Below are 21,879 nucleotides of genomic sequence, written 5' to 3'. Positions count from 1 at the left end.
GGCCAAAAACTAGAAATCGGAATTTTAATATTTTCATGTTCCCTTCCTGACATTAATCTTGCAGTGAATTTTAAGTGCTACCCAGCAGGTTCAGAAGAGCCCATTCAGTGTTTTGTTTTATTAGCCTTTTTCTTAATAGCTAAAAATGCAAAGGTTAGCATGAACTCCTTTTACAGTACATTGCATGTATAGTTTTAAGCTCTTTCTCGTGTAAGGCTGCAGAGAACATTTTCATATACATTAAATGTAATCAGTCTTAACTCTGGGTTAATCTGGATTTGTATCTTTGTGTGCTCCAGATAAGTCCTCAGGAAAAAAACAAAACAACCTGCACTCAACTCATTTGGCTCTCAGATTATATATGTTTTGGCGCCTTGATAGGTGGAGGCTTCATGACAACCGCCAGATTTATGCTTGTCTCTTCCTCCCACAGTTTTCAGAGTATAGAAGGGATGTGATGCCAGAAAAAGATTCATTAATAATGCAGCGAGAGGCTGGAGCCTCACCACTTTAACATGACGGAAAAAGAAGCCCAGGTTAGGCCAGTACAGTCCTCTTACCCACTGGAGGATACAGTTTACCCAACCAGTGCACACAGCAGCAGATGAGTTACAGCGCATTTAGCTTATTGTGCATACAGCTGACACATTTGTCAACTGAATTTTGAAGCGAGAAGAAGGATCAAGGAAGAGAACACGTCACTGCAGCTCGAGAGATTTTTCTTCTCATCACCGTGGCTAAGTACTGCCCCCTGTTGGCTGAATGATAAAAGGTCGTTTAAAGTATTCCGGGCTGCTGCGTTTGAAGATGAGTATGGCCAAAGATGTGATGTGTATTTTAGGTGAAACATTGCTGTTAAAATTCACATATCTATGGCCTTGGCATAGATTTTTGCCCTGTGGCAGCTGGGATACGCTGGAATATCAGCTGCATGGGGACACAAATGTAAGGCTCAAGTCCTCCCAGAGCGTTTGTTCCCCCTGGGGACTGGGACTCTTGTTTTTTGAGATGTAATTTTTTCTGGAGCAAAGCAACACTTGGCCTCAACAAACTGAAGGAGCTAAACCCTGAAGTTAACCATTATTGATTTAATGCTATGAGCCACGGCTTTTAGTCTTGTTTTGAAGATTATCGTTTAGATTTTGTGTTAAAATATTTTCCTCAGATTGGTCCTTTGTTATATTTTTGAATCTTTGGTTTCTGTGTTCTACTGTAGAGTTGGCTTTGTGTTCCCTTGTTTTCTTTTTGAGTTCATTCATGTTCGGTATTTCTTACTCTAACCTCCCCTCTGTCGTTTTACATTATGTTTAGTGCATATTCTTTGAGTTCTGTATCTTTAGGCGTTTTCTGTTTGGTTTCATCCTGAGCCTCTTTTCTTGCTTTGTTTATTTAGTTACACTTGCATTTTGAGCCTTTTAGTTCTTATATTTAATCCTAGTTTAGTATTAGTGAAGTGTGCGCTTTGTGTTTAGCTGCCTCGGGTCTGTGTTTAATGGTTGCTCTGTGAGTTACTTCTTATTTTACTTTGTTAAAATCATGTCTGATTTTGAATTTGACTTCATCCCATTGATTGTCTTTGTGTCCTCACCTGTCTCTCTTGACACAGCTGTGTCCAGTCCTCTGTGACTCCTCTGTTTATTTAAAGCCTCAGCCTTCTCTCTGTTCTCTGTTGTGTTGTTTGTGTAGTTTGCCTGCTTGTCTGCCTGCGTTCCTCTGAGATTTCCTGGATAGATCCCTAGTGGTTTTAATTCCTTTTGTGGTCAGATTTGGATATGTTTGATCACCTTTGGGACCTTATTTTGTTTTGAGCTTTGCATCAGCCCCCCCAATGAGCCTTTTGTTTACATGTCCTTTGTTCTGCAGTTTGGTTTCTCATCCACTTAATGATCCACACAGTTTGCGAAACTGACATTGTGGCATTTATTTATGCTTTTCCTCCTGAGAAATGTCAGCATATCTTTTGTGAAAAGGGCTTGTGGTTAACTTGGTCTGCAGTGAACTAAGAATAAACACCAGCCTAATACAAACTACTAATGGTTACCAGTTACCAGGCCAGCAAGACATTGTGGTCATTTCCTCTTTTCAAGCCCCTTTAAAACACAACTGTCTCTTTATTTTATTGTCAGGTATGGGTTACCATTTCATATCCCAATATTATAGCTTCATGACATGACTGACTTTCTAGCAGTGAAATCCATCTTTTAGAGTGTTAAATAAAAGATGATTATCTGTAATTTCTTGGTTTTACATCCTGAAGATTAACAGCGAGCTCTGTTGGATTTATTCAGGCTGTGTGCATGCTGGTGAGGCTTGGGTAACACTGACATCAATTACATTGCATTAATTGAAGCACTCTTTTTAAATAAAGGTGAGGTAGACTACTTAACAATAGTAGGAATATTATAGTTATTGGGCATTTTCACATTTTCAGAAGGATTTTCTTTATATACATGAATAACACAGATAATTTCACAGTGTATGAGTATTAGTAAAGAATAACATTTAAGTACTGCAGGGTAATATAACACTTACAAAGAGTTAACTGCCATGATCTTGAGTGAGGACCTGGTTGTGTTCCTGTTTGCCACCCTTGTGTGCTCCCTGCCTGCCTGCCATTTATTTATTTGCCTTTTTTGATTGCCTTTTTTTTGATACATCTTGGACCTACAATAAAGTGTAGTGATGGAGTGGCTATCCTAGTTGTATGACAGCAGCAGTGGTATCAAACCCGCTGGTCATCTGGGGCTTGCATGTTCTCCTTGCACCTTTTTCAGTTTCCATAAGATCCAAAGACCTTGTGAAAGTCAGTGTGAATTGCTGTCTTTCTTTATGGTAGACTGAGTGAAGAAAAGAGCGAGAAAAAAAACAGATTCACCATATTGTTGAGTTTTACTTACTTTTTCTTGTCTTTTTTTTAACAAACCAGTGCTTAGGAGTTTTGTTTTGTGTGAAGAACAAACGACACCGTGGGTCAGAGCTCATGTAACCTCCTGAACAGAATACTCGCTTTCCCCTTAGGTGATTGACTAACAACCTCTATTCCAACTGATGTTTTTTCCCAATCTAAATTTCTCTATTGCAGTTTTCAACAACAAACATTTATATTGCTGAAATGCACTGGACCTTTCAAGACATTCCTGACAACCTTCATGAGAGTTCATTTCAAACAAAAGCGCTGGATGTTGTAAAATGTCTCACAACAAAGACTTTTGTTTTGTCTCTCCGCTGTTATCTGGCTCATTCCATAGAAACAGCATTTTTAAAAACTAACTTGAGGTGCAAAGAACCCAAAGCAGCAGTCTTTACTCGTGGGAATTACCAAAAAAAACAAACTATTCTTATCTCTGCCTAAACGAGGGAGGGGATTTCATGTCTCTTCTCATCAAGACTGCAGCATCAACCTCTATTTTTACATCAGTTTAATGGTCCTGTCAGCCTCCAGCTGGAACAAAATGGGTTCTAAAAGAATCCACATGACATCTGTCTTTACTCTCGCACACTGGGTATCCGTCACTTTCACAACTGATTTTGAGAGATTTCTAAACACATTAAACCTGCCGTCTTGCTACCTTTCAGATGCTTTCACCTCAAAGAAGCTAGGTTTCCTCTGGCACGGGCTCATTCTGGCTGCTTTTCAGTGCAGACTTAAATTGTGATTGGTCACTGCCTGAGGGAATTGGGCAATCAATGTCACTTTCGATTTTAAAATAACTTCTCATAACAGGCTTCTGACTTTTTTTAAGCCATTTTTAAATCACGCACTGCCTGCTGCTCTTCAATGATTACTTTCAAGATTTGAGTGGCCAATTTATTCCAGTATATATTCCAACAATTCACATGATGGAAAATGATATTTCACAATATGTATTTCATTATATCCTGTTTTTATATTGTTGCTTTTATGATATAATTACTGTGTGTTATGTATTTACCCGATGCTTATTTGCTTCTTAGATCATTATTAGTGTGAGCACTTTAAATGATCGATAGCAGGTGTATTAACATTTGGTGGTGTGATGTGAATGTAGTAATTGCGATGCTTTTATAGAGGCCCTGGTGAAAAATAAAAATGGAAACTACATTTCACTGAGATGGTCTGCTGAAGAGATCCAGTAGCTGCTCTTATACCAACAAAACTGGCCTGTTCTCTCTTGATGATACCTTCCCTCTCTTTCACCCTCATTTTAATCTCTAAACATGTTCATGTTGCTGTACTGTAAATAAATCGCTTCACTTTGTGTACTCAGACTATTCACAATCAGATTTTGACAAGAAGCCAAAACCTACAAAGAAGTGTTTTGTTTTTGTTTATTTGCTTTAGGTATGCTTTAGGAAAAGCACAGTCCTGCTGCAGCATCTTCAGATCACCAATAAGCAGTTAAAACCCAGGTTGTAGTTCAGTATATTGCTAACATATTTCAGTGACATGCACAACCCTAATTCCATCCTTGCTTAAAAATTCATCTGTAGTACAGATTTGTCACCAAAAGAGGTCAGCAAGATACTTTTTATATCAGCACACATGACCTAAATATCAGCGGTTGCTTAGGAAATAAAATGTTATTAAAAAATCCAGCAATTAATAAAATCTGCAAAATGCACAGGAGCTGTGACGCTTTCTCTCATTTCAACACAGGCAGCTGCAGATATATTTTTAACTCAATCGGTTGTTAAACTAATCAAAATTAATATTGAAGGGAAACATTCTTGTTTGTGGAGGTCACTGAACTAATATTACTTAGGATTATTACTCAAGATCCCCTGACACTCTGGGCTTGCTGAGCCCCACTAGCTACTGAGACCCATATGCTGTTATTAATGAATACAAAGAAATTCAAAGGAACTGTAATTAATATATTCATCAGACCTCAGTGTAATCAACACAGCTACACTGGAGCTACATTAAAATTAGAGTAACCAGAGTAACCAACTGCATATCTGTGTCAATTCGACTCCCTCATTAGGCGAGAAATAAACAACTACAGGCATGTAAACTAATATTTTTAGGATGATTTCAGCTTCAGGGTGCCATCAACTTTGAAGTTTTTCAGTAATGCACTGGATATCTAAATAAGCTGTGATGATCCTGAATGGAAGGAGAAAATTAAACCTCCAGTCTTTCATTTGTTTTTTCATTTTCAGCTCAAAGCCCAGAAATCAAAGGTAGACAACACAAGACTAATTTGTTTCCTTTTTTTCTATGTTTACGAACACAATTTCCCTCAATCTTATGTGTCTCATGTTGAAGGTTTTATGTTTAACCTTAATTTCAGCATTCAAATTCACCCGATTAAGTTCAGAGAAATAATTGTCACGATGAAAACACTGCCCCAGATATTTGCATCTGTTTCATGTTCCTAATGCAGCTTTATTTTGAAAAGATGTTTTTGCCATGCCACGCCAATCCTAAAAAACAGGAATCATTCTTATAATCAGTGCAACACAAGTAAAGTAAACTAAATATTTACCTGATATTTTTTACATAGCTTATTGCAGCGCTTGAATAAATATAGCATCTGACTATGTCTCCGACTCCTCCTTGGGGAAGGCACCTCCTGTCAGCCCTCCCCTCTGCTGGAGGAGTCGCTCTGGTTTTCCTATCTACATCAGTGACATTTCAACCTGGTGACTAAAGCTGTCTGCACCGTGCGGAGTTGGGCTCTGTGATTTTTAAATGTGTATGGTTATATTTGCTCCGGTAAGTTTCTTTGCTTGGTGGTTTATTTTCTGTATTTATCTCTTCAGGTTGGTGAAAATGATGGCGTCTGCTTCTCTTCATGTTTAAAATGTACTTGTATCAATAACAGCAGTTTAATTAGTGATCATTTTTAGTTTGGGTTTGATGTTAAAAGTAATAAATGGACTCAAAGTTGCCGATGCAGAGTAAAGCTCTTGTTCTTTGTGTCAGTAAAGTGGAAGAAATAGGAAGCTGTCTGCCTCACAGTGAGTTGGGTCTCACAGTGAGTTAGACCTCTGAGTTTGGTATTAGCACTGACAAATTGAATCTCACTGTACTGCTGTGGCCTCCTTCCAGGGCACAGTCAGGAGCTCTGTTTGTTGTCTTCCAACCTTTAAATTATTCAGGTTTTGTTTTCAAACCAATTATAAATCTTAATAATCTGTCATATAATTTATTGATGTGTATACATTATGCAGGAAACTGCACTCACGCGCTGATTGGAGTCAACTGCTTTTGGAGAGTCTGAATAAACGATCAGCTAATGGTTATTGGTTTACGATTTTTCTTTTCAAGATTTTTGCCATCTGTGCTTTTGCAACATGTGGAGGATACTATGGTCATCTCCAGGTTAAAGTGGACTGTGCAGACAGGAGGCAGAATAACCGCAGCATCAACATTGATTTCGGGTATCCTTTCAGGTAAACGAATTGCTTATGTTTTCTTTTGATCCAATTTGGTTGTTTACTTATAAGTAAGACTCCTTTAATCTTTCACAGCTAACTTGAAATAAATCTCTTTACATTTTATTATTTTAAGAGCTGAAATGTGAATAGTCTCCTAAAAAAGCATGTCCACAGTAATCATCTCAAATAGGCCCAGAAAGTATTTTAAAATTGTTCAGCCCTGCTCTGTTGAGTTGACAGCTCTAAAACGGAGGAGCTGCTTTTTCTTTGTCCAACTTAAGATGAGAGAGCTTGACAGCTGAGCAGGAGTCTGACCCATTTATTGTCCCAGAGTCTAAAATACTTCCCTGCATCATTAGATTCATCCGTACCTGGACTCCTAAGAGAAAAAACTTAGCTTCAGGTGCTTTTTGTTTTTAACTTCTGTTCCAGTGATTCTATTTTACCACTCGCTCTCATGTTACAACATGTACGTGCAGGTGGATGTGAATGCTTAGCGACCCACTGATATTATGATGAGCCACAAATTAGTATCTTTGTCATGACGTGTGTGGCAGCGGACCCCAAATGTGAACCCAAAAATCACTGTGAGGAGTAGGCCAAATGAAAATCTAAAGCATGCCTTTAATAAATAAATGAGGGAGCAGTTCAAAGGAAAACTGAGATCAAAAAGATAACAAAATCCAAGGACTCCAGGAAAACGGACACTAACCTAACTAGGAACATGAGCAGGAGGAATAACAAATGCGCAGAGCAAGGATAACAGGAAAAGTGAAGCTGCTTCTACACACAAGGCTACTCAAGGGAAGTGAACGCAGCTGGGGAACAGCACAGGCGCTCACAGTCTGCTGTAAACAATCTGGAAAATAAGATGAGGAGAAGTAAAACTGAATACAACTATCAAAATAAAGCAGGAAGTGAAACATGATAACTAAACAGGGGAAACACAGACACGACTGAACTTAACGCAGGGAAACTGACATGAGAAGATAGACAGGAGCTAAGGAAACAGAAAACATGAAGCAAATAACAAGGCAACCTAAAAATCAACAGAACATATTAAAATGAACAATACTAGAAAGTCCACAACTCAAATGACCTGGGGCCATGTCAGACTTTCTTTGTGAACCATTACATAAACATTACTCGGCTGTCTTCCAGGATGACAAAAATAAATTGTTCTTATTACTTTGTTGAATCTGGCAGATTCTTTTTTATTCACAGCAATTACATATTTTCAATAAGTTTCAGATGTGCGGTGGGAATATAGAATGTAATTACCCACTGATTAAATGAAATTGCTGTGGGATACAGAGAATCGAGCCAAAAGTGGATGTTGAAGATTTTAATTTTATACAAGTAAAGTGCAAAGGTTGTTTTATTGTTTTAAAAAAACGCCTGGTTTAGGTGAGTGGCTTCCACAGGCAGGTCACAATTTTCACATCATTTCATGTGAGCCTTGAATGGTGTGCCTGTTGTTAATCATAATTAACAGTCTTGTGTGTGTGTGTGTGTGTGTGTGTGTGTGTGTGTGTGTGCGTGTGTGCGTGTGTGCGTGTGTGTGTGTGTGTGTGTGTGCAGGTGTTAGTCAACCTTCCCAGTGTAATTGTGGAAAATAAATGTTGACAGTTGTGCAAAAATTGCCCTCATGGCAAATAGGTTCTGTTGGCTTTGTCTGTAGAGCTTGGATGCTCTTCCTGTGCCTGCATGGATTCCTTCCAAAGAGTTTGCTGCTACATTGACCGTAGGTGTGAATATGAGTGTGAATTGATTGATTGATTGATTGATTGATCATACTTTATTCATCCCGAGGGAAATTGGGTTAAGGCTGCCAGCCGTGCCAGCGCCGTCTTACCCGTCCGACCATACATACATTACACAAACATCACATGGGGAAGACAGGTCAGAGGGGTATGACATGGAAAAGCACAACATGAGGAAAGATAAGGAGAAAAAAATAACTCCCCCCAGACTGAGCTCCAACAGGGAGATCAGTTTGAGAACAGAAAAAAACACCTCTGCACATAGCACATGAAAAAAACTCTAATACACCAAAGAAACACATGACAAGCAACAGGGGTGGGTAAAGGGTGAGAGACAGCCAATGTAGACAGTACATCCGGGCCTGCAGCCTATGCGCTGGTCTCCATGATCCACCGTCAGCATCGGAAGGGAATGAGCGTCGAAGGCGTTTGGAGCGGGGAGGGGGGATGAGTGTACATCTGCATGTGTATATATGTCTGTGTGCGTGTGTGTGTGTGTGTGTCCAGAGTTCAGCTGAGACAGTGTCCTTCGCCCTGCCAGGCTAAGTAAACAGTCTTCCAGCCAACCCAGGTGGCCTTGCATGGAATGGGAAGAACAGTCACAACACAGTCGTTATCAGGGTGTTTTGTTCAGCTCCAGCCTTGAGACCGCAGCTGGCGCCGAAGGGGTCTCCACATGAAGTGATGGTGGTTTTAACTTTGCTGCGAACAATTCATATGAATTTCAAAGCTGTTCTAACAGTCCAACACTGGCCACTCAATCTCCCGTCGGAGAGCGGCGAGCTTCTCCATGATGTTATCAGACTTACGCTCCGTGATGTTGCCATTCTTGTGCTCAAAGAGCAGGTTCTGAGAACTCACGACCACAGTGCGCTTCCCAAGATGTGATCCAATTTGCGCTCAGAGGTGTTATTCCGAGCGAGCCCCTCCAGATGTAATCCAGTTTGCACTCAGAGGTCTTGTTCTGAGTATTCACGGCAGCCGTGCGGTTCTCCAAGATCTTATCTGTGCTGCACTCAATGAGCCCATTTTGAGAAACTCACGCCTCGTCCCATCGTTTCAATCCCAGCGGGCAGCCTTGTGGGGGTTTGAACAGCCAGTTCCGCTTCCTTAATTCTTCGATAAGCCAGGGCCAAGCCAGCTCCGATCAGCAAGAACCCTGTTTTCATGGTTCCGAATAGGTAGATATCTTCAGCAGTCAGGCTCACCCGAGCCCAGACTTCTCGTTGAGAAAGGGGTGTCAATTGGATTCAGGGACCAGTTGATCAAATCCATGAATGATTATCTGTCTCCATGAGTTCAGTCTGTGATAGACCAGTCCAGGCCTGTATCCTGCCTCTTGCCCATGCACAGCTGGCTTACTATCCTGAACTGGAAAAGGGGTTGAGACGATATGAAAAATATGAAAATTTACAACCGCTTTGCTATTTCATTCAAATGAATAAAATGTTCATTTGGCAAATATGTCTACACTGCTTTTCTATGCATGCATTTTAACTCACTTAGCATGTGAACAGTGTAAAAGTGGGAGTTGTGTTGAAAAAATTGGTCCTGTTTTTCATGCTCTTATTTGTGAGGTTTTTCTTTTAGTCATTAATTCATAACAAACTGATCAAAAGCCAAACCCTGGTGAAAAACAACCAGCCACATGGACCCACTCAAACCTCTCACGCCCTGTACAACTGTATTAGAATAGATGCTGAGAGAAGTCAAACATACATTGTTAAGAATACTGAGCAGCAGCAGATCAGGAGGTGGAGCGGGTCATTTACTTGAGAAGGTCAGCAGTTCCTCTAGTCTGCATGTTGAAGTATCCTTTGGCAAGATAGTGAATGCGGATGGATCTGTGTGAATATTAAGTTAAAAGCACTTAGTAAGGTAAAACAGGTGCTTGTGTAGGTGAATGAAGCTTGTAGTAAGAAAGTGCTTTGAGTGCTCAAATAGAGTAGAAAAGTGCTATATGAGTACCAGTCCATTTACCATATAGTCCTTATGCTTTAGTATTTTATAATGAAGCCCTAATTAATATTGGGTCTACTTAGTATAATTTTTTTTCAACACTTTTTAGGCCATATTGTACTTTTTGAGCATGCATAAATAAGCAAAACCTTGCATCACACTTTTCTGTCTGAGGAGAAGACTACAGAAAACAGCATGAACTATGAAGCACAGCGTCGGCTGTTTTTCAAGTTTTATCAACCATTATAAACCATTATAAAATGCTAACTGAAAAAAGTGACTAATCCTCACTGAGTGGAGGATTAATAAAGATTTAAACCTGATCCTGTCAGAGTAACAGTTTCTCAGACTGGTGAATGCTTCATATTTCCAAAGCAGTTTCACTGTCCTTTCGTCATATTGGAGAGAGATCTTGCAGACATCCTTGGCTTTTTTTTCCTTCTTCCACCTACTTTATAAATCTTGTATAGTGTCTTCCTATATGAGCAACACCAAATTCACAAGAGTCTCGTGAGAAACAAACAAAAACAACAAGTAAGAAAGAAAAAACTGAGCTTTATTTTTTTATTTAATCACCACAAGATTTCTAAGCTGTCCTTCACAAACATTCCTTTTTGTTTTTTCCCAAAACACTAGTGAACAAATTTCAGACAGACTTTGAAAACTGATTGTATATAAAGAGTTATTTAACCAATCAGTTTTGCAGCAACAAATTTCCCCCACTTCTCCACGTAAACCTGCTCTTTCTGTTTTGTAGATTACAGCAAGTGCATTTTAAAGCTCCTTTGTGCAAAGAGAACAGAGATGAGATTATTTTCCTGGAAGGTGACTTCTCCCCAGCTGCCCAATACTTCATCACTGTGGGTGTCTTTGCTTTCCTGTACTCGCTGTTGGCAACGATTGTCTATGTCTTCTACCAGAACAAGTACTTGAAGAACAACAGAGGTCCACTTGTGGTCAGTGAGTTTTCATATTCAGAGTTTTCAGTGTTCCAGCTTCATATTAACGTCTGATAGAGCCTTGTTTATGTATTATATGCAATTCAGACGTGACCAATATAGCTAAAAGAATAGTTGCAGTATTTTATATATGGAGGTATAACTCCACTCTGGAGCCTTCCTGCACTTCCACATACATGGAGTGTATAAAGTGGGGAGCAGCATCAAGACCTGCTTATTAAGTCAGACAGGGCATAAAAGTGGAGCTTGGGTGGATACTGGTTGTCAAGTAGCTTGCAGATTTGCACTAACTTGAAATAGCATGCTATGTATGAGATACCCAATTGTGTAGTGGAGTCATTGGCTGATATGAGGTGGCATTAATTTAAGCATATCTGCTGATATTAGGCATAAGGCTGACATTCATGATCTAATTTTACCTTTTTTTAGGTTGTTGCTCAATTTGGTTTTTGACTCTTTCTCCTGTGTCTCCTCTTGTCCTGAGCAGGACTTTGTTGTTACGATCATCTTCTCCTTCATGTGGTTGGTCAGCAGTTGTTGTTGGGCCAAAACTCTTTCTGATATAAAGACAGCCACCAACCCAACACAGGTGCTTCTTCTCATCACTTCCTGCAGAGCTCAGGAAAACAAATGCACAGCTACAGCGGAGCCTCTCTGGTCACGTCTTAACACATCTGTGGTATGTCTATAATTAAAGAATGATGCATATTCTGAAGCATTGCTATAGAAAGCGGTTTTTTATTAGTCTGTTTTTTTTTCTTTTCCTCCAGGTCTTTGGCTTTGTTAATGTTGTCCTCTGGTCTGGGAATATTTGGTTTGTCTTCAAAGAGACAGGCTGGTACAAGACTGGACAGAGATATCCGACCAGGAGTGCGTCTGGGAAACGCTCAGGTTCAATGCGACAGCGGCTCTACAGCGAGAGCAGCTTCGACCAGCCAGAGGAGAACTCTGCTCCCTCTAGACAAAACAGTTTCAATCTGTCAAAGGGAGACTTTGATCACCAGTTGCAGAGGCAAGCTAGCATCAACCAGTCACAGGTAAGCTTCAGCTTACCACAGACATATCTTGGTAAACCGGTAATTTATGACAGAGAAGATAAAGTGGCTTCTCAAGGTCCAATGATATTTGTCAATGAGATGTGACTTAGAGTTTGATCATGCACATGCACGTAGAGAACTGAATGAAAATGTGCTACTGCTGTTTTGAGTTTGTGAAAATGACATGATTGCTGACTAAATGTAACTCTGAAGGGTTTGGATCACAATGTAGTTTATCCTCTACATAAACTTATACGCTTATGATTGCTCAAGAATACTGTTTCTGAGATCTCTGGGTCCTTTTGCATGTTTTACTGTGCATTTTCTATTTTCCTTTTATTTTCTGTGGACAATATTTTTTGGGGGGGGACTAAGTTTAATCTAAATCTAATTTAAACTCTGCATTACCAGAAAACAATTAAAATAACCTTTCACAGTTACACTGAGAAAGGATCTGGTTGCTTTAGCGTTATCATTCTGGGGCTTTGAGTTGTTCATACAGAAATGATTTTACTTCACAAACTGTATAAGTGCTTGATCTTACCTTTAAATGACAAAACACATCACACTACAGTGCTCTCTAATATGTAATATGGAAATATGTTGTATCAGTGGACAAATACATGTAACCAGTGTGTGAGCATTCTCCCATGAATATTTAATGTTTGACTGTTCTGCATAATTGATTCTGTTTGTTATTAGCACTGCAGTGTCTCTATTTGAACATTTTTAATGAGTATTAATAGATGTGTGCTTCTGTAAATGCATGCATAGTCACCTTTTGACGTAGTTATATCAAAGCTGAATACTTCCTTTATATATCCCTTCCAATAAATCAGTATAATTTTCATGTTAAAATCATACTGTTAACATGAAACAGGCTTAAGTGTATTTTACCTGCTTGTGCTTGTATGTGCTTATGGGATATTCAGCCTATTTAATGTTTTTAATATCAGTGTTGCACTGCATATTCTTCAGTTATATTGTTGATTTTTTAGGTAGTCACAGTTTATTCACGGTGTATTCTGTGGTTTGTTCAGTAAAAGATGCCAATCTCTATGTTTCCATTAAAAAAGAAACAAAACAAAGGACATTGAAAGTGAGGAAATACTAAAAAACTAATGGAGATATTTCCAAAGGAAATAATTAGTGAACGCTGTTATGAGAACACCAAAGCAAAGCGTTGCTCACACTGTGTATCAGGATTAACTCAAGTGCAAAGCCCAAAGGGATAATCCCTCAGGGTATCTGTTTCATCCTATTTGAGACAATTAACAAAATGCTAACTAATACTTAAAACCGCTTAACCTGTTTGACTACACAGGTTTGGTCCTTGGAAACAAGTCGCTGCAAAGACAGAGTGATATACATGCATGATGGCACAAGCATTATCGGCCAGTGCATGTCAGTTTAAATAAAATCATGAAGATGAACACGACTGTACAAACTGTGCAAACAACTGTGCTCCTGTGGTTGTAGCATGAAACCCAAACAGTTTTCATGTAACTTGAAAGTCTATAAAACACCACAGAAATTATTTTAACTTGTGAACTTTACACATAACTTTACAGCCTGTTATTGTGTTAAATTTATATACTACTACTACTTCTACCGCTACAGTTATTATTATAATCATTATCATCATAATTACTATCGTATGAACAGTATTTACAAATATCCTTAAATTAAAGAATTTACTCAAATAGTACTATGACAGCACAGCAGTTACAGTGCTGATAATGAAAGTGTTTGTCCCCTCCCTGATGTCTTAGTTTTTTTTAAATCTATTTGACACACTTACAAGTTTCAGATCATCAAAATAAAAAATTACATTAGTAGTTGCCACTCTCCTTGTTAAATCATTATTTAACTGTGATTAACTTCCTTTTTAAAAGGCGGCGAGAGTCATTATCCACAAATGAAAAAAAGACATCAAGAAAACTAACACAAGCGTGAACCTTCCTCGGAGTCATTTTCCTACCAAAATAATTCCAGCAGTGCCTCCGTGACTTATCCAGGAAGTCATAAAAGAATGGCTCAAAAAAACAAAATTAAAGTTTTGAAGGTACCCAGTCAAAACCCAGACTTAAATTCAATTGAATTACTTTAGCAGCACGGTGGCATGGTGGTTCGGACTCTCTCACAGCAAGGAAGTCCTGAGTTCAACTCCACCATCTGGCTGGGCTCTTTCTGTGTGGAGTTTAAATGTTCACTTGGCTTCCACCCACAGTCCACAGACGCACAGTTAGTGGAGTTAAAGGTGATTCTAAGTCGCTCGTAGGTGTAAGTGTGAATGGTTGACAGTCTCTCTATGTTGGCCCTGCAACAGATTGGTGACCTCATGAATAAGAAGAGGAGAATGGATGGATGGATACTTTAGCATGACCTTAAACAGGGTATTCATGCTTGAGCTTCCTGCAGTTTAAACCTCCTGCAGTATGACTGAAATAAAACAATTCTGCAGTGAAAAGTGGGCCAAAGCTCCTCCACAGGGATGTTATACTGCAGACTCATTGCTATATTTTATCTTATTTTATATTATCTCAAGCACTTGTTTGAAGTTCTTGCTGTCAAGGATGGCACAGCCATTTATTAGATTTAAGGAGTTATATTTAGGTTTACTTTTTCACACAGGGCTAGGTAGATCTGAACATTTAAATGAAATCTTAATTAAAAAACTGCATTTTGTTTTCACTCAAATTATATTTTTCTAATATTGCAATTTGTTTGATGATCTGAAACATTCAAGTGTGAGAAATATACAATTTTTTGATGTTTTTATTTTGTTTGTTTTTGATTAGTTACACCTGTATTACTGCTTATTAATACCAATTTCTAATCAACCAATCACATGGCAGCAACTCAGTGCATTTAGGTACATAGACATGGTCAAGACGACCTCCTGAAGTTCAAACCGAGCATCAGAATGGACAATAAAGGTGATTTAAGTGACTTTGAACACAGCACAGTTGCTGGTGTATGAGTATTTTAAAAACTGATGATCTACTGGGATTTTCCTAAAAGGTCACTTGTACTGTTTATAGAGAATGATCCAAAAAAGAGAAACTATCCAGTGACCATCAGTTCTGGGTGAAAAGAAGGAGAATGGCTGGACTGCTTCAAGCTGATAGGAAAACTGTAACTCAGATAACAACCAAGGTATGCAGAAGAGCATCTGTCAAAGCGCACCACATCAAACCTTAAAGCAGAAGAAGACCACATTGGGTTCCACTCCTGTCAGCTAACAGCAGAAAACTGAGGCTACAATTCTCACAGGCTCACCAAAATAACAAAAATTGGACAACAGAAAATTGAAAAACATAGTCGGATCTGATCAGTCTAAATTTCTACTGTGACATTTGGATAGTAGGGTCAGAATTTGATGTAAACCAGATGAAAGCATGGCTTCCTGCCTTGTACCAATGTTTAAGCTGATATATGTTTTTAATTATACATGTAAATTGAAAAATACAATACACATGTCTGTAAATCTGCTGGATTTGTGCAAGAATTGAATCCAACAAATGTACTAGAGTTTTGTTATGCATGTACAATATGATCAAGTGACTTGTTTATAGTTTATCTTAATCTGAAGGCTTTAACTTTGGGATGCATGTTATGTGCTGGCAAAGACACAGGCTTTTCTGTTCATTTTAATTTTATGAATGGTTCATCTCAGTTGTTGCTGTGCATATTCTTCAATGATAGTGTGATTATGGGTGACATATGCCAAAGTGAGTGTATACCATTATTAGGTTGTGTAGAAAGAAATACCACCCACTAATTTCAATGAAAAAGTATATAAGTAAAAGAAACTAAAAAAGTAGTAAATACTAAAAAATACTGAAAGCAATCAAAAATGGGAAACCGGTATAGTGAATCACTAATGAATACTGATTTAAAGAAGCGTGACTCACACTGTGAATGGAATCATCTCATCTGCAAATCCTGATGGAATAATCTTTTCGATATCAGTTTCATATGTTTAAGGTGGTAATAATACTAATACCTCAAATGTCTTACCACTCAGACCATAAACTGTTCATGACTTTGAGTTGGTAGCTGTTGGTTGAGCTGATTTGTGTACATGTTCACCAATATAAATGTCAGCAGTTCATAATGCTATATTAATAATCCACTTTTGATTTTAAAGTCATTTCCATGTCACCTAAGTAAATTCTTATTGTTATAAGTAAGCCACTACAGGCGGAATAAATATTCTTCACTGAATGATAACTTTGCTTGTGAACCTCAGTGTGTCAATGGATCTCCACCACTCATTCATTCATTCATTCATTTATGGGAACACCACAATATTACACATGGAATTCTGTTATCATGGCTGGTGCTCAACAGTTGCCTGTTTTTGAACGTGTTTCATGTTGTTTGACAAGTTGTTCTTGCTTTAGCCCATAAAAAGGCATATGCATAAGTAGTTTGATGTGGTATCTGAGCAGCAAATAATATGACAACACTGCTTGTGCTCATCTGAGCATTGAGGCTGCATGCTCATTGAGGCAAATGCTTCAAAATCTGTTTGATTGATTTAACTTGTGTCTGTAGAAAAATAAAATGAGACTGAAATGCCTAATATTTAGGCTGTTTCAACACACACCAGGGTGATATGTCATCAAAACTAATCAGTTTTAAGAAATCTTTCAGTTTTTTTCACACACAAACATTAAACTGCCCCCCCCCAAAAAAATGAAAAATGTGAGCAAATTTTCCAGTGCATAAATTTGCAGAAAAATGGCAAAGCAGAAAAAACTCAGAAAAAAACAATTAACTTATACTTGTCAGAGACAAAATAATGTAGATTTCATACGTTTAAAAACAAATTGTGGTAAACTTACACTTGCTGACTGGAAATCCTGCTTAAAATTAGGCTGGTTGTTAACAGACTGTTGCTAACAGAACTATTATGTAGCTCCAGCCGTCCTCAAAGTGAACATTAGCTTTGAGTTACAGTCAGCGCATCCCCAAGTTTGTTATTAAGGCCTCTGTATGCAGTCCGCTATCTGATTAAAGCAATTAGAACAAAGAGGGGTGATGCTCGCCTCTGCCGGCCCCCTGACAAAGAGACTGAGCACATGCAGGTGTCCAGAGGAGGCTCTTTGAAGAAAATTGCAGTGAATGTACCCACAGCATGCCAATTAGGGTCAGGTCATCAGCAGGAAATAAAAGGCTACATCATGAGATAGATGGCCCATCTTGTATGGAGGAAAGGCTACATTTAAATGTAATTAATCCCCTGCGTAAGATGTCATACTGGCATGTAGCACTTAATGTTGGTTATGTCTGTTTTCCCTGGTGTACATGAACCAGCTGTGACTTTTATTTCCAAATGAAGCACAATGAGGAAGATGTTGGACACAGTGGTGATACAGAGACATAAGATATTTTTCACTTTTTGTAAACACCTGCAGGGGGCATTATCCACCTGTTTTATCATCTGAAGGCTTTCCACGAGAGGGTCCTACTATGTTTATTAAAAAAAATAATATCTACTCTTTTCTTTTTTTTATCATTCCACTTGAGCAACAATTTTGTGTTACCTTTCTGATTGTCACGGCTTTGCTTTTCATTTTGTATCTTTTTTTCAGTCTCAGAAAATGTGGCATGTATTACAGCAGACACTAAGGTTGTATGTTAGGAGTTAGGCCTCAAGGGGGTGGTGTAACATCACACCAAATATACTTTGTTTTTTCTACTGATGCATTCCCATAAATAGGATTAATAATGTACTCTTCTTCTCCGTGCAAATTGCAGGAAAATAATTCATTTCTTCACTTGTTCTCCAAAAAGAAACAAACCACAAAGGGTGTTTTTTTGTTCTTGTTGTTCTTGTCAAATGTTTTATTATACATATTTCTCAAAAGTGTCTACGCTCATTTATCACCACATTGTAGAAAAAAGCTAATTATTTGTAAAAACATGTTTGGGTGATTTCTCAAATGTCAGCTTCACATCTGGGTCTTTGAAAATAAAATGTGCCATTTGGCATTTTCAGACGTAGGAAATGTGCTATCAGAATCATGTATTTATACATAGACTCATGACTTACTGTTAATCATATCGTCTGTGAGTCATCCAGGCCGAAGGACATTTTAATGTAATGTTCAGCTAAGGTATTCATCATACCCTTGGTGAAAAATGTATTTACGCCCATTGCAGACTTTTTGTTATAATCCCCTCACTGTGATTGTTTTCCATCATAAGAGAGTGAAACAGGGAAACATACAGTTTCTGATGCAGGTCATTTATTTCACTGGCCTACTTTCACATCTCAGCAATTCTTCATTATTTTAAACATTCACACGTCACAAAACCTTCACTATATAAAAATTGCAATAAGTGTGACACTTCTGTCTAAAGAGCACTTCCTTTTCTTTTCATTGCCGCTTCAGAGGATTCATGGTGGATTACTATAATTTATAAGTATGCAATGACAGCCATGTCTGTCCAAAAGTGAATCATTAATTGTCAGACTTGACTAACTTGAAGATGATATGTTGACAATATAATCAGGAAGTGACTTTTTTTTTTTTATCGAGAAAACAGTAATAACAGCCTGGAGAAATTTAGTGGGTGTTGAATGATACACATATGTGCAAACCTGTGTGTGCGTGCGTGCGTGCGTGTGTGTGTGTGTGTGTGTGTGTGTGTGTGTGTGTGTGCGTGTGTGTGTGTGTGTCCAATCTGTGTGTAAAGCTTTAGAGTTAAACAACAAACCCGTATGTTTCTTTTTCATGCATGCGTTTATTTTCTACTCAAACCTATATTTTCTTTTTTTATACATAAAAATAACACCACTGGTAGACCAGTTAAGTATACAGTATGCCCCCCTCCCCCCCACACACATCCCCAACCATAAAATTACATGAAAACAATCAGCATGTGATTGCACATTCATCAGGTAAAAGTGTCACATTTCAGCAGTTTTACAGTTTTTCTTTTGACATTTTGAGGATCTGAGTTTCTACACATTGACTCACTCACTCAAATGCGCTCACATGCACACATACGCACAATTGCTGTACAAGATCACCTCAGCAGAAAATGCATTTCTTGTTAGTTCACAGATAACATAGAATTCCTTCGTGTTTTTGGTCCAGAGTCCGCTTCTTAAATCCATTTGGCAAAAGATTTCTCTAATGGGAATTTTGAAAATTTGCGAGTGATCATCAATGTCCATAGATCTGAAGATGCCATCATGATTAAGACACAGAGGACACCTCTGTCTTGCTTGTTGAAACTGAGGTCTCATCCTCCACCATGCCGCCCATTCCAATGGTGGATAACATGCAGTTACGGAACTGAAAGACACAGCAAATTCAGAAACTCAGAAAATAGTAAAAGACTGAAAAACAGAGAAGAAAACTAAGAGAATACATAACACCAACCTGTTTGTTCATTAGCACGTAGATAATAGGGTTGTACAAGGCTGAGCTCTTTGCAAAGAAAGCAGGGATGGCTGCAGTGAGAGCACTGAAAGCAGCTCCCTTGTTCAGGAAAATCCAACCGGCGAAGCTAGCGTATGGTGTCCAAGCTATCAGGAAGCCCATGACCATCAAGACACACATACGGGTCACTTCCTTCTCAGCTTTCTGGGTAGAAGCTGAGTCCTGCTGCTGTGCTGCTGCCTGTCAAGTTTTATGATCACTTAGGTTAATATAACACCAATAGCATAAAGTTTGTTGTTATGTTACAGTGCTTGACATGATGTAAAAAAACCTCACACTTCACTTACAGCTCTGACTGTCATCACAAGACTTCCATAAGTGAAGAAAATGATGAAGACAGGAACGAAGAAGTGAACAACAAACATGTAGATGACATATGACTCATTGTTGAAACCTGGAGCCAGTGTGTAGTAGTCAGGACCGCAGGAACACTGCATTCCCTCAGGAATGTACCTGTGTGAGATTGTGAGAAAGAAAGTCATGTCTTCATTCAGTAAAAATAGCTCTTTACATTTAACATCTAGTTTTGTGAGTGAATATATCTAATTTTCAAGTTAGTGGCTTAAAAGTACAAAAGGCTATTTAACTAAATAAAATATTCAGAAATATTTGAGTACCTGGACCAGCCAAAGAGTGGTGGTGCAGCACAAGCCATTGCCATGATCCATGTGAAGAGTACTCCAGCACCAGCATGAGCTCCAGTGAACTTGAAGCTTCCCATGGGTTTGCAGACCACAATGTACCTCTCAACAGCCAGGACAACAAGTGACCAGAGAGCAACTTCACCTGTTGACAGAAAAGGTGAGTTATTCATTGATACTGTATATCTGCCAATGAAATAGAAAGGATCCTGAAAAAGATCTGCCTTCTTTATTACCTCCAAGTGTGGCCATGAATCCCTCAATAGCACAGAAGGTGGGTCCAAGAATGAAGTAGCCATTAACAGCTGATGTGATGGTGATGGTGAATCCGAAGCAGCACATGATGAGTCCAGCCACAGCCAGGTTGACCAGGATATAGTTGAGAGGTTGCCGGAGCTTCTTGTTCTGAGCAGTTACGAACAATGTCAGGCCATTGATGGGAGTCCCAGTGCAGATCAGGAAGAACATGTAGAAAGCCAGGAGCTTGAAGAAGATCGGGTCTGCCAGGTAATACTGGGAGTACTCAAAAGGATTTCTAACAATCCCAGTCCTGTTGGACATGGGAATGTAGAAGTTCTTGCCTTCAGTGCCATTGGGCTCAATTCCTCCTTCCCAAGCCATCTTCTGTTGTCTAGTTTGCTTGAGTTTCAGCTGATGGAATATCCCAGTAGTGTTAGAGAGGTGTAAACCAACCACACACAGGTAGTTTATGGCTGCCTTGGTGTTTTATACCTGCTCAGGGTTATCCTCAAATTAGCAAAATTAGATTACAAGAGGATTGTGAGGAAGTGAACAGATCAAGTCTGACTGATAATTGACTTTAAAAAGCAAAGAGGGACAATGACCTCAGGGTCAAATATCTTGGCCTCTTGATATAAATTTCCTAATTTTGCAGAAAATGCTGCTTTACACTACACACCCCTTTCTTATAGGAAAACAATATTTTTCTTTGCTTTTGGTTGTCATTGCTTAAGTTCTCAGTGTAGTACAAAAAATATTTCAAATAGGTTTAGAAGTTCAGTTTAAAGTAAAATAAATAAATAAATAAATACGTTTTATGGTTGGAGTATTTAAAAATGAAACCTCAGAACGAAAGTAACCATAACCTCATCACAATCTTAAACCTATTGTATTAAAATATGTGATTTGGAGCATTTGAACGAAGTTTTTGCAATTAAGAGACAGAAAAATGAACTGATATGCATAAAAATAGTTTTAAAAAACAGTTTATCAAAAGGAACCAAACTGATTAAGGAAATTGTGACTATTAAAAGTAATGAATACCAATGACTATTTACAATGATCCGTGGTAAAGCAAGACTGTTGATATAGTGATTTATCTTTTATTTACTTTAAAACATGTGGCGTGTTCAGTACCCCATCAGCGTGGTGGGGTCAAACACAAAGATAAGGAAAAAAAATCTGACTGTATTCAAGACGTCATAAAACAAAACAACACAACTGAAGACCTAATTGTTATATTTTTGTTATTCCAGTAGGTGTTACAGTAGGTGATTCAGCCAACTAGTCCAATGCCTCATTAACGCCTCAAAGAGACGTTTAACATTTGACCATGAACATGTGAACTCACGCCAACAGTTAACAGCTTAGAATAGACACGCAGACATTACATAAATGTAATGTCGGTGTCAGGATGATTTTGGTCGTTTCAGGTGTCATATAGTATTCCTAAT

The 21,879-nt window shown here is 38.5% G+C and overlaps 2 protein-coding genes across 2 annotated transcripts; one reads left to right on the top strand and one right to left on the bottom strand.

The window, feature by feature from the left end:
- The first annotated feature begins 5,569 nt into the window (after positions 1–5,569).
- synprb (synaptoporin b) lies at positions 5,570–18,056 on the top strand. The gene is made up of 5 exons (XM_003448409.4): positions 5,570–5,698; positions 6,254–6,378; positions 10,843–11,041; positions 11,532–11,723; positions 11,815–18,056. The coding sequence occupies exons 1-5, from the start codon at positions 5,675–5,677 to the stop codon at positions 12,184–12,186; spliced, it is 912 nt and encodes a 303-aa protein (XP_003448457.1). The 5' UTR covers positions 5,570–5,674; the 3' UTR covers positions 12,187–18,056.
- A 764-nt stretch (positions 18,057–18,820) lies between these two features.
- On the bottom strand, positions 18,821–20,872 carry LOC100710676 (green-sensitive opsin). The gene is made up of 5 exons (XM_003448344.3): positions 20,422–20,872; positions 20,162–20,330; positions 19,832–19,997; positions 19,485–19,724; positions 18,821–19,397 (listed from the first exon to the last, which is right to left on the bottom strand). Exons 1-5 carry the CDS (start codon positions 20,804–20,806, stop codon positions 19,299–19,301), a joined length of 1,059 nt encoding a protein of 352 aa, XP_003448392.1. The 5' UTR covers positions 20,807–20,872; the 3' UTR covers positions 18,821–19,298.
- Between the last annotated feature and the right edge of the window lie 1,007 nt (positions 20,873–21,879).

Source organism: Oreochromis niloticus, linkage group LG5 (assembly GCF_001858045.2).
Source record: "Oreochromis niloticus isolate F11D_XX linkage group LG5, O_niloticus_UMD_NMBU, whole genome shotgun sequence".
In the NCBI taxonomy this organism is placed as follows: Eukaryota; Metazoa; Chordata; class Actinopteri; order Cichliformes; family Cichlidae; genus Oreochromis; species Oreochromis niloticus.
Note: the sequence above shows the minus strand (reverse complement) of the source record. Positions and strands in the feature narration are given on the sequence as shown.